General features: G+C 39.6%; 1 protein-coding gene across 1 annotated transcript in view; it reads left to right on the top strand.

The window, feature by feature from the left end:
• Positions 1-12183: 12183 nt before the first annotated feature.
• The window catches only part of LOC123982245 (heat shock protein 30-like), a 17855-nt gene continuing 16943 nt past the window's right edge, over positions 12184-13095 (top strand). The window contains exons 1-2 of the mRNA XM_046067671.1: positions 12184-12196; positions 12356-12694. Coding sequence (XP_045923627.1) covers positions 12184-12196; positions 12356-12694 — 352 coding nt within the window. The remainder of the gene's footprint in view (positions 12197-12355; positions 12695-13095) is intronic.

A 13095-nucleotide genomic window follows, 5' to 3' on the forward strand; every position in this document is an offset into this window, starting at 1 on the left:
ACAACTGAAATCGAAAGCAACAGGGAGAAAACAAAGTGGACAGGTGAATATGTGCTAAACTATTCACAAGGTTTAGAATCATATGTCGTTAATATGAAATGTGTTCCCACTTTTCCATAAATAAACAGACTTGCTGAGTATGGAACAGAAAATGTGGTTTGTGTCTGTATGGAGCTGGTTTGGATAGCAGTAGAGATTAAAACAGTATTTTTGTTTCATGAGACATTCCTTTCTGGTGTAGGCTGAGCATAAAAGTGGCAGCCAAAAATGGCATTCCCTTTGTACGCCTATTCACACAGGGGTGTGAAGGTGTTAGTGTGATAAATTGTGATCCTGCCACCATGTATTGGAAGAAGCTAACTGTACACGGCCTGTTTTCACTGTGCTGTTGCAACAGAACAAAGTTTTAGGGTTGTAGAAGGTTTAACTGATTTTCATTTTAATGATTGTTTTGCTTTCCAGGAAGATGAAGTTGTGTGATATGCAAATTTCTGCCATTGGTTAAACATTTCAGAATAAAAACATCACTGGCGCTGACAGTAATTCTTTATTTTTTTTTTTTTTTTGCGTAGTCCATGTGTACAGCAAAATTAAGTAAACAAACTTAACAGTAAGCTTTCAGAGTAGAACACACTCCCAGCAATTAATGAATCTACAAGATGTTTGTGTTTTTCTTACAGTTTCGTATGCAGATGAGACTGTTAAACAGGCAGCCTTTGAACAGAGAGAAACAGGGCAGGGTTTGCTTTCTCAGATTTGTTACCGTATGTGCTTTAGCAAACACTTCTACATCTGAATTCTGTTTTTGGGAGGTTGAAAGAGTAACTCCACTCCATACTGTGAGGAGTTACAGTATGCATTCCGTGTCTTTTGTTGTTTTGGGTAGGGGGGGTTGTGAACCTGCACTGGGTGTAGTGATTTAATTTCCACTCTATTATGTCTATTTTTCCCTCTCAGTGAATACCAGTGTGTGTTTTTCAAAATGGTAGAGCTGTTTAAAAAGACATGCAGCATTGTTAATAACCGCATTTTATTTTACAGCCTGTTTGTGCTTTAAGCATGCTTGTCTTTTTTAGTAGACTGTGAATCAGTGGGTTGCAGGTACAATGTGTGTATGTGGAAAAAATACACCTCTGTGTAATTTTGTGGGGATCCTGGCTGTACTGGCTTTGTGTGCTGCCTAGTAGAGCATGATTTAACGCAGCCTTTGTGAATGTAGGATAGAACACATTATGGACAGCTCTTTCTCCTCCTCTTTCTTTTTCTTCCTCTCTTTCTGTTTCTCTCTCATTCTCACATCTTCAGTTCTTTGTCTCATTCATTATCTCTCTGTCTACGCCTCAGTTTCTCCTTTCCCCATCTTTCTCACTTTGCATTTCACACCATTTTCCTCTTTTTCTTTCTCTTACTTTTTCTTTAGTGACTGCCTATAATTCATTGCCTCTCCATCCCTCCCTGTTTCTCTTTGTCTGTATTGCTGCCACCTACTCTCCTGTCTATTACACTCATGCCAATGCCTCTCACTCCACTTCCCTCTCCTTCCTCCATTAAAAGATCTGTCCATCTTTCTCCCTCAAGAACCCAGTTGTCTCTTTTTTTATCCTCCTTCTCTTTCTCTCACACACTCACACACACGCAAACACACATGCACACATGTCTTTCAAAAGTACATCTGTATTTATGGCAAACATTCAGCCACAGTACACCCACACAGTTCCACAGTGGGAAAATACTGAAGAACTTTTGTCACTGTACAGTAGTATCTGTTCAGGAATGCACTTTTGGATTTATGTTGATACTCATAGTTTTGCTCTGCTACTGTCCACCTTCTGTTTGATTACTTAATTTGTTTTTTTGTGATTTATTTAAGTGACAGCATAGGATTAAAATCATTATGTATTTTTTTGTATCAGTGTAGCAGGAGTGAGGGATACATATAAAAAGAAATGATGAGACATTATTGTCTCAGATGACATCTAAAGATCTTGTATGTGGTTGTGTGAGATGTATAGATGTAGGCAGAACTTTAGCAGGGATAATTGGTGATAGCCTGCAGCAATGTCAGCCCTGCAAGACTAAAGAGAGGGAATGGGGAGGAGGGGTGTGCATCCATGGATAGATGGATGAATGGATAGATGGAATGATGGGAGGATTACAAAGAGGAGAAATGATGGCAAAAAGGGGGGGCACAAGATAAATTGGAAGATTTCTCTCCACAGAGCGTGAGGGCAGAGAGACAGAGAGATGGATGAGTGTTGTTTCAGTGGTGATAGCGATAGAGGAAAGATAAGTGAGGATAGAAGTGGGCAGATGGATGAAGAGATAGATGAAAAGGAAGGGGGGGTGTTGTAGACTGAGTTCAGCCTCACAGATGTAATTTAGGCTGAATGAATACTAGAAGGAATGTGGGAATAACTGCTGAATTTAGTGCTGAGTTGTTCTTATTCTGTATATTAAATTTACATGGAACATTATAAACCTGGTTATTTATGTCCTTTTATCCATTATTCAGCCAATTTCTATCATTTAGTTATCAGCTGGACAATTAGGAAATAACCAATTTGTAGTCTGGCTGCCAGGACTGCATGAAACAGTCTGTTGGATTTGGCTTCTTCATCTGATTACCAGTAATAGAAGACGAGAACAACAATGCAACACTAAAAGCAAACTTTAAAGGGTAATTTTGATGTTTTAAACCTAGACTCACGCATTTTGGGTAGGAGGTATAAAAAGTTCTGAAATCCGTGCAGTAGATGGTATCAGCTGACAGCCGAACCAGCTGCAGTGGCTGCAATTTATTCCTCGAGGGCGACTCCACCCGTCAGATTTACTTTTCTCCAACTATGACTTTACCACTGTCTTCCTGCAACAACTCGCATCTCACGAGATTTCAGAGCGAGAATTGCCCTCGAGCAAGATTTCCGTTTCTGGTTAAAAACAAGGGGTGTTACTCATATGGATCTTTTCCATAATGTTGTCAGACACCTCGTATAACAGCCCATCAGTGGCAAAAAAAGCACTTTTTGTTGACGTTATTTTGACGTGCCAAGATGGCCCAAAGGAATATGTTAATATGCTAACACAAACTCCAAAAGCCTGATCACTACTAGGATATTCATGTTCATGTAAACACACTTTATGATTAAAAGATCCCCATTAGTTGTTGCTTTGGCTTTCACTTAGATTTCATACAGTAGAGATACAACATTAACATTGCATCAAACAATAAAATTATATAAAAAACGTGGATTTAGTGAACATTAAGAAGTGGTTGAATGATGGAATTTGGGGTTGAAATAATGTTGCTATAATGTAATAATGCCAAAATAGTTGAAATGATAGTTTAAAAGGTTGAATGCAATCTTGGATGGAATAAGGTTCCTTGAATGATGGGATGATGGCATATGTGCTGAGTGAAATTCTATAATCATAGTAAAAGAGCTAAATGACATACTGGAATAATGGAATAAAGGCTAAATTGGGTGTTGGAAAGATGTGATAGGGGCTAATAGGGATAAGAGCTGAATGCCGTTGGATGTGTTGGGAAGATGAAATAAAGGCTGAATGGAATCCTGGGATTGACAGCTTTGTGATGTTCATCAGATTCAGGCTGCACTCAATTCACGTGACAGAAAAAAAAGACAATGGGCAGTGAAGTCGGGGGAATAGTGGAAGAGAAGTTGGGGGAGGGTAGGAGTAGGCAGAGAAGAAGAAAAAGGATGACAGCAGATGAGGAATACAAATGAAAACGAGGACAAACTGTTGGTATCAGCAATTAAAAGAATCGCATGAAATGAAAGTGATGTGATAAGTGAACGAGAAGTGCCACTCACTGATAGAATAATAAACAATGGAGCATTTCGTACAGCGAGTGCCATCTAAGTGTGTCATGGGTAGAGCTGGGTTTCCCTTGACAATACTTTGTTTCAGTGCCAGGGCTCCCCAGATGTTCCTCTGTGTTTGCCTGCCTGTCAGACGTCACTGCAGCATATGTCAAACTCGATCTGGTCATGGTGGTGGAGCTGCCATCAGAAACCGTCTCACTGGTGTAGTAATGTGAGGAAGCTTTCTGCCTTCTCCCTCTAGAGAGTTATGGGATAGCGAATCAGCGGCTCACACTTGCAGAGCGGGGCTTGTGGTTGATGGTGTGGTGACAATGGCATTACAGTCGCTTGCATAACACAGAGATACACATGATCGTGCTATTCCGATATGATTACCCATTTGTGCTGATAAAGACCTGAGTTCCTTCCTTACGGAGACTTTATTTATAGTATTTAGTTTGTTATTTATAGTTAAAGAGTAGTAGTTAAAAAATTGTTTGTTTTTTTACCTTATTACCTTAATTTCATGGGGTTCCCAAGGGCAGTGGACAAATTAAACATTTCATTCATTTTCTGACATGGTTGTGACACATTACACAACTCAACATTTCTTGTTCTTATTTATTCTTCCCATTTAACTATCATCTATCTTTGATGGCTGTATATTTTAAAATAATTGTTAGCCTTGCAGCGTTAGTCCCATTACTAGGGAAGCAAGAGTGCAGCCTAAACTTGAGGATGCTAAATTTTGATCAGATCCTGCTCAACCTGAAAGATGTAATGGCATCACAAGTCAGATATTTTCAACCCTGTACCTACTGCAGCGTGTCTTTTACATTTTTATCATTTGAGTTAAACAGTATTCAGAAACCCTTACAAATGTAGAAGTTCTGTCATCCCTGAGTTGCTCAAGAGACAGAGCAGCATGGTGAATGAGACCGCAAAAATCTGCAAGTGGCAGGAAGCTTTTTCATCTCCTGAAATATGAATTGACTGGATTTATTGCAGAAAGAGTTGCCATTCATCTTTTTAGATCCTGTTCAACTGGAAGCTGCTACTGGCTTCTTTCACTACGCTCTCTCGCTCCTCCTGCATCTTTCTCCCCAGCCCCTCTCCATCACCGCATCATCTCAACTTGGTGATGCTGTCATGACAACTAAAGTGCTTCCTGAGTGCTTGTTGGGTAAACTGACTTTCCCAGAAGTGCTTCTTCCCTTTTACCTTTCCCCCTGCTAACGTGCACGCACATTCACATGTTTTGTTCTACACTTGTGAGGAGCCTAATTGACATTGACAGTACGTCACCTAGCCTCTAGCTCCAGTCACAACCAACGTAACTATGTGCCTAGCTCCATTTGCGCTGACCTTAACCTAAACCTAATTCTAACCAAACCCCTAAAGCCAAGTCTAAACCCTCATATGCCTTTTTGAAGAAATGTGGGCCAGGCACAATGTCCTCACAAAGATATAAGAGCACACAGACACACAAATTCCTGCAGTTGGTGAAATATTAATAAAACCCTTCATTCAGCAGAGCCAGCTTTATTCCATGAAAGCCTGCTCGTCTTCAGAGTCTGAGTCAGAGGTGGCTTGTGGGACTGGTTAAACTGGTATTTATGGACTGATGTCTGATGCATGTGGATCAGGTGGTGAGGTTCCCAAATGACACAGTTTACAAAAGAATTACAATTTCACAGCAATTACACATTGCTGAAAACAGTTGTAAAATATATTGGCTATACATTTCTAATGCAGGTGATCACTGGAAAAACAATTGGTGATACAAAACCTGCAAATTCTGGCTGATAAAAACATACATCAAAACAACCTTTCCTGGTTTATGTAATTAAAGTACATAGAATGACATATGTATATTATTAGCATGCATTGAATGGTAAAAGTAAGTTAGGACACTCACTTTATGTCTGGACACAGAAACGAGCACACAGAAGTATGTGCTGCATACTTGTGGCTAAATAGGTCAAAATAATATTATTCGATTCACAACCAATTCCATCCACGTGCATTTCACATGTATGTCTGACCTGACAGCTCTCCACCAAACACCTGTTTGTGTTTGCAGTTGTATTGTAATGGCACTAAAACCCTGACCCTTGTGCACCTAAGCTGTTTGTGTTTGCAGTTGTTGGTTCATTGCTGGGGAAAATTGTTTTCAGTGTCAGCTAAATGCTGAAATAGTAAAATAATACCGGGACCCAAGACAATGGCCATTCATATCGTGGATTCTGTCTCGGTTTCAGAATCGTTACACCCCTAGTAGTCTAGTGTCATTACTTTCCATCACATCTGGTCAGCATATCTTGACACTTGATTTATCATTATGTATTGCTAATGTTATCTCCCCCATTAGACTTTCACTGGGAGAATAAATGAGTTTATGTTTGAAAGCTGTTGTGACCTGCTTGACCTTTTGGTTTCTGATTGTGAGAATAAACGGGTGCTGAACAATGACCTCCTTTGCCATCCAACAGACAGGAAAACCCCATTGACTTGATTGTATATTATTATGGTATTATCATCTGGCATTGTTTGTGTTCACACACAGGCATACACAAATATGAACATGCATCGGCACGTACACATGCAGAGACATGCAAACAAACACAGTAATACAATAATAATTTCTGAAGGTATGACACCCTTATTCATGCACACACACACAAATAGGCACACACACACTGTGTTTATGTTCCGTGGGCCAGTAGCTCACTTTGAGACAAATACAGGAACAGGATATTTACTGTGTTTCCTTGCCTGGTTTATTAGTTCACAATACTATCTGGTAACTTAGGCATTGTATTGATTCTCAGCCCATTTTTGTGTCTCCTCTGTCAAAGTTTACTTTAATGTCAATCCTGCTGTATCTGTGTACTGTTGGAAGAGTGACAGGAAAGATGGAAATATAAGTGGATGTCACTGGCAACGTATAGTGTGAGCCATTTGTCTCTTTGTTCTCATATTGTCTGACTGCAAATGAGAACTTGTGTTTAAAATTGGTGGAACATAACTACAGTAAGAATAGTTAATTATGAGTACACTTTAGCACTTTCCTCGGGTATGTCCATGTTATGCTACTTTACACTTCTACTCTACACTTAATGTCTCATTGTACCTTTAAACCACATTAATTATTATATAATAAACGTGGTTTATAATAATATTATATAACTATAGTTGCACTTAATCTGCAGAGGCAGTATTTCCATGCACAACCAAGCTTATAATGTGGTGCATTACCATTTGTTTACTACTACCATACAGAACATGTTATTGCATAAGTACTAGGGCAGTAATACAGTATATACTTATTTAACAATGAATTCATGATAAGTACTTTTGATTTTGAATACATTTTGGTGGAAATGCTTCTGGGCATTCAAAGCATGAATTTAATTTGCAATGGAATATATTTAAATTGTGGTATTGCTACTTATTTATGTGAAATGTTTCAAGTTCTTTGTCCCTGCAGACCTTTTCTTTTTTTAGATTCTACAATTTAAAGCAGTTGACACATCAGTTGGCCAAACTAACGAGGTACTGACAGTAGCCATGTCCTCAGAATATTTGTGAATATTGACCCTTGATCCTCTGATTTTTATTTATTTCTGCTATCTCAATATTTTTGTTTTACAAATGTATTTTAAAATGTGGACCCATACTGTGTCTAAGCCCATAGAAATGAATTTAAATCCAACATTCTGTTGATACACAGTTGGGGTCTTTAACTTTAAGTTCTTAAAGTCTCTTTCTGTCCTCCTTAATCGCTTACTCCCTCTAATCTCACCAAATGACAGCCAGTCATATAAATCAACATGTTTACAATGAAATGTTTCCAATTAAAGAGGACGCTCGTTAAGAAGCATCAACGGACACCGCTGGATCCTTAATTGCCTGGGATGCCAGTGTGTGCTGCATATTAATTACGTATTAACCTCACACACTCAGGCACACACACACAAATGCATACAGGCACATTAGTGTGTATTGCATATTAATTACCTATTACCCTTTGTGCTGTGCATTAAGAGCTGCATGGCATCAGAAAGACAGCTTGCCCAAGGGCAACACACACACAAACACACACACACACACACACACATACCACTAACACAGTCTATTCAGATTGCATTCACAATGAGAAATGAGCCACCTCAGTCAGCCAGCCATGACCATAACTAATCTCTGTGTGGGTGGGTGTGTGTGTGCAGATGAATAGATGTATGCGTGAGCGGGTGTGTTTAAGACAACCTGATCCAAAGATCTAACGGTCTGTCTGTGCATCTGGAGATGTTTAATTGTAGGACATCTAACAAGATAACGGAGAGATAATTAAATTAAATGAAAAAAATTGTCACTGAAAAAATTTATTTTAAATTTTCACTAAAAAAAGATTATTATTGTATTATTAGATTTGTAATCAATAAGTAAAACTGGGTGGGCTTGAAAGCTCAGCTGTCATTTTAAAGACTGGACATATGCACTTTATTTGAGAGAGATTATTATTTCAGATTTTACTAAAAATACAAACAAATATTGGTAGGATTGGTGATTTAGAATGTAGCATTTGAACACTAATGAAGCACAAACTCATGAACAAAAGCACTGGACATAATGGTGGCTGTAGATGAACACTTGGCATGGTTAAATTATACAAATAATTGTCAAAACTTGTTTAACTTTGTTTTTTTCTGTTTTATGCACAAAAATCTATTTTCTTCAAATCACTGTATGTGCATGGTACTGATCATGTTGTAAGGGTATGTAGGTCTGTAGTTTAGAGTAAAAATGTTTATTTCTCTACGGTAATAGTGTTCACTGTTTAAATGTGCAGTGATCCGGTTGCCGTTTACTGTAAATGACATTTAGTCAACTTGCATGTTTTTTCACTCAGTTCTGACAGCCACACCGTGGACATTAAGGCTTCCCTTCAGCTGTGTTCTGCTTTTTGATTCCACACTGAACATACATGTTCTTCACTCTCTATGGCATTATAATCACTTTATCCCAGTTTTAGCGTTCTGCTGGCTGCCCTGACCTTTATACCCCCTTTTGCCTATGTGTGGTAAATTCTTGGACGCACTATTAAGCGAAAACTGTCAAAAATGGAGCACAATATAAGTATGTAGTCATTAGCACTCATGTCGTCATGTCATGTCTAACAATACATGGTTTTAATTCATTCCCACACATGTTCTGCGTTCACTTTTCCTGTAGAGCATGGATAATCTATGTATCCTAACTGTAAATGAGCTTGAATTAATGATAAATACCTTAACATCTACACTGTTGGTGCTTATTAGTCAACTGGAATTGGCTTTCATTAAAGTGGCAGGCAATGGATTTATTTTTTCACACCAATTTGCACATTTTAATTGCAAATGTTTATATCATTCTCATAATCGTTTGCAACTTCCAGGGGAAAGAAATGCATTATTTTAATTTAATCAAAACACATCATGTAATCACCATTATCGGTCCATGCAAATGTACAGTATATCTGGCTGGCTGTCTATCTTTTTATCTATTTATCAGTATCATTTCAGCAAGCAAATGCTTGCTGTATTTATTTATTTATTTTTTATATACAGTAAATGCCAGCGTTTGCTATTCCATTTACGCCTTGTAACTCTTTCCCTACAAATATCAAGGATCATATAGTGAAAATTATCTGATAAATAAATAAAAACTCTACGCTCAAAACTCATAACTTGATCAACAGGAAATCCAAGTAAGGACCATTATAGTACCACACTGTGCCCACAGCATACTGTTTGATTGACAGGTGATCTTTGGGGAGTGCAGCACAGGCACACCAGGAGGTGAGAGCTTGACACCAAAAATAGAAAAATAAATAAATAAAAATAATCAGTTACTCTGGCTTAATATCTGAACATACCATCTCAAATTTTATAAACTCCATAATGTTGATGATTTTTCTCTACTCCCCTTCACTCTACTTCACATGTGTGCCTGTGTGTCTGTGAAATGAGCTGCCACCCCATTTTTTATTGATTTGGCCATGGGGGTTTGGAGGATGAAGTCAAGGAGAGCTATACAACAGGCTATGGCAATAAATCTGTGTGCAACCATAAATGTGTGTGTGGCAAAGGGCTGAAGCAGACAAAGGATCAGGTGTGTCCTACTGCCCTGAATGCTGCATTCCTTTACACACTCTCTCTCTCTCTCTCTCTCTCTCTCTCTCTCTCTCTCTCTCTCTCTCTCTCTCTCTCTCTCTCTCTCTCTCTCTCTCTCTCTCTCTCTCTCTCTCTCTCTCATATTTTCATTTTCATTTTGTAATTACGTGACAGTCAATAATTCCTGCATTTATTCCTTTAACAACACAAAATAAAATAAATGTATGGTTGGCAAAAAATAAAGACATATATCATACAAACATATTTTCACATGAATAAAATAAACCCTATAGGCATACATTATTGTCTGTGCTCTGTTGAGCATGAATTATCATTAGATGTATTACTATCTGCTCGTTCAAAACTAGGCCAGCTTCATGAATGCCTCAAAAGCAATGTCTTGAGCCTCAACTCATAATTAGGGTATGCTTGGCATCCTACATGCCGAACACATTTTTATGAAAGGTTTCCTGCATGTGTGTGCACTCCAGGATACTGAGTGATTTGTCTCATTGCTGTACAACCCTCAGAAAATGGTGGTTCCCAGAATGCAGTTTCTCGTCTGGTGTCCTTACAATGCCACAAAGACAAAGTTGTGTGTGTGTGTGTGCGTGCGTGAAGCAGAGGTGAGACACATAGTGATCCAGGGCAGAGGGAGAATTTTTCAGGCCTAATGTTCCATGACAACGGACCAAGGTTCCGTCAAGGGGAATCAGAGCCACTGCCGCCTGAAACGCACACACACACACACACACACACACACACACACACACACACACACACACACACACTCACACTCACAAATCTTTCCCCCCACTACTCCTCCTTTGTCTCATCCTGTCTCTCCTCAATCCCCCTCGTAAACTTGGCTTTCTTTCTCCTGTCCTCTCTTCCCATCAGATTTCCTTTTTACCTTACCATATTTTTCCCTGTCCAATTCTTTAACCTCCTGTCCTCTTACTTAAACTTTAATTATGTAGTTCTTAATCACAGTTACACACTGAATAGGCTTCACGACAGCCACAGCGGGTTAAAACAACAGCTCTTAACCTTTGAGACCTTAGAGGACACACACAGATAAAACAGCTCCTCCCTTTTCTCCTGTCCCTGCACCCCTTGCCTCTCCTCAACAATAAATGAAACAGAAAATTGTCATTGACTACAAAATATCTACAGACATAGTAATCTATGGAACTCTGCTTAGCAAAAGTCCAATATCCCATTACTATTTCATTCCCTATTGCATGTGTCTATTCGTTTCTGTCTGTGTGCGACAGCAAAATCGGGGAAAAAATGATGGCGTGATAAGTCAGTGATTGGTTGACTTGGGGGTGCAGCCTTGGCAACGGAGGTTGTTGATGTATTCTTGCGTGTTAACATTCTGTGTGTGTCACCCTGCTGTCTACCTGCCCCACTTAGATCAGCCATCTGAGTGTGTGTTTGTGTGGGAGGAAGAGAGATTATGTTTGTTTCTGTCCCTGTTGTATTTGTTTATATATGTTTCACATATGGGGCTGGGTGGGTACAGTATTGTGCAGTGTAATGCAAAGAGAAAATTCCTATTCAAATGCTGGTCACAAATTACTGAATTGAAGACTGACTGAGAATAAGAAGGGAAGCCCCACAATAGGGAAAAAAAAGCGTATTTGGTTAAGATAAGGAAATAAGACGAAGAGAGCAGGGTTGCACGAGTTGGATAAAAGAAATAATCCCTGGGAGGAATATAAGAAGAAATCAGACTTCTAAAGGAACAGAATAATACAATTTTGACAACAAAAACTAGGTGACAAATGCTTCTTTTAATTTCAACTCTGCAACTACAGTAGTATCTCTGATGAGGAAGCTTAAAACAGCCACAACCATGCAGGGAAATGTTGACCTCCTTTTTTTCGCCAAAGGAACTAACCATGCTGTTTTTTTAATTCTCCCCTCCTTTTTTACCTCTCTCCCCATGACCCCCTTCACATTTCCTATTTGTACGTCTACTCTTATCATCTCATCTCTTCTTCTTCCAAACCCAAACACCCCACGGCATCCGCCTCCCCCTGCCTCGTCTGTCAGTTTGCAAAGTGGGGTTTTACCGCTCGCTGCTTGAGTCTTTGGCCTGCAGTAAATGTCCACCCCACAGTTTGGCCAGGCAGACAGGAGCCACTGCTTGCAGCTGTGAGGATGGATACTATAAGATTGACTCCGACCCTCCCAATATGGCCTGCACACGTAAGGATATAACACCTTTATATTTGTGCTTTCTTATCTATGATTATTCTTGGAAATTTTAAAAGTCGACTGTGTAACTTTTGCTCCTCAAGATGCTGTTATATGATATTACTGGATGCATTTGTTTTACGTCCTCTAACCCCTTGCCATCTCTCTCAGATCCTCCCTCTGCTCCACGTAATGCCATCTCCAATGTCAACGAGACCAGTGTCTTCCTGGAGTGGTCCGTTCCCATGGAAACAGGTGGCAGGAAGGATGTGCGCTACAACATCCTATGCAGACGGGTTTTGCCAGATGGAAGGGGCCTGGAAGAATGCGGCCCCAACGTACGCTTTTTGCCACGCCGTGTCGGCCTGTCAAACACCTCTGTGATGGTGGCCGACCTGCAGTCACACACTAACTACAGCTTCCTGCTGGAGGCTGTCAACGGGGTGTCAGAGCTGGCCAAAGACCACGCGAAGCAGTATGTGTCACTTAATGTGACAACCAATCAGGCAGGTATGTTGCGCCAGATCTGTCACAACTGTCAATACTTGCCTTTTTTTGACAATTACAGTCTCCCACTGAGTTTTCCAGTAAACACCAAAATTGGCCCATTTTTTCCTCCCAGTATTTAAACTTGTTCTGAATGTCCCAACAGATCTCATCACCATTTTGTCATGACTTTTTTATCTCCATTCTTATGGAGACTGCCAGAGGCCAACCTGTGTGTCGGATTCCTGGCATGAATATCTGGGTTTGAAAACAAAGACACCAGATGATGAAATTATCACACTATTTGTCCAGCAAGTCTGTCGATGTGTTAATTTTCCCTCGAGCACCATCCCTGTAGTGAATAAGAGAACATTGCACAGTGGCAAGCTTTTTTGTTTTTGCTTTTGCATCCAGATTTGTCATTT

The sequence above is a fragment of the Micropterus dolomieu genome, linkage group LG13 (genome assembly GCF_021292245.1).
Source record: "Micropterus dolomieu isolate WLL.071019.BEF.003 ecotype Adirondacks linkage group LG13, ASM2129224v1, whole genome shotgun sequence".
Taxonomy (NCBI): Eukaryota; Metazoa; Chordata; class Actinopteri; order Centrarchiformes; family Centrarchidae; genus Micropterus; species Micropterus dolomieu.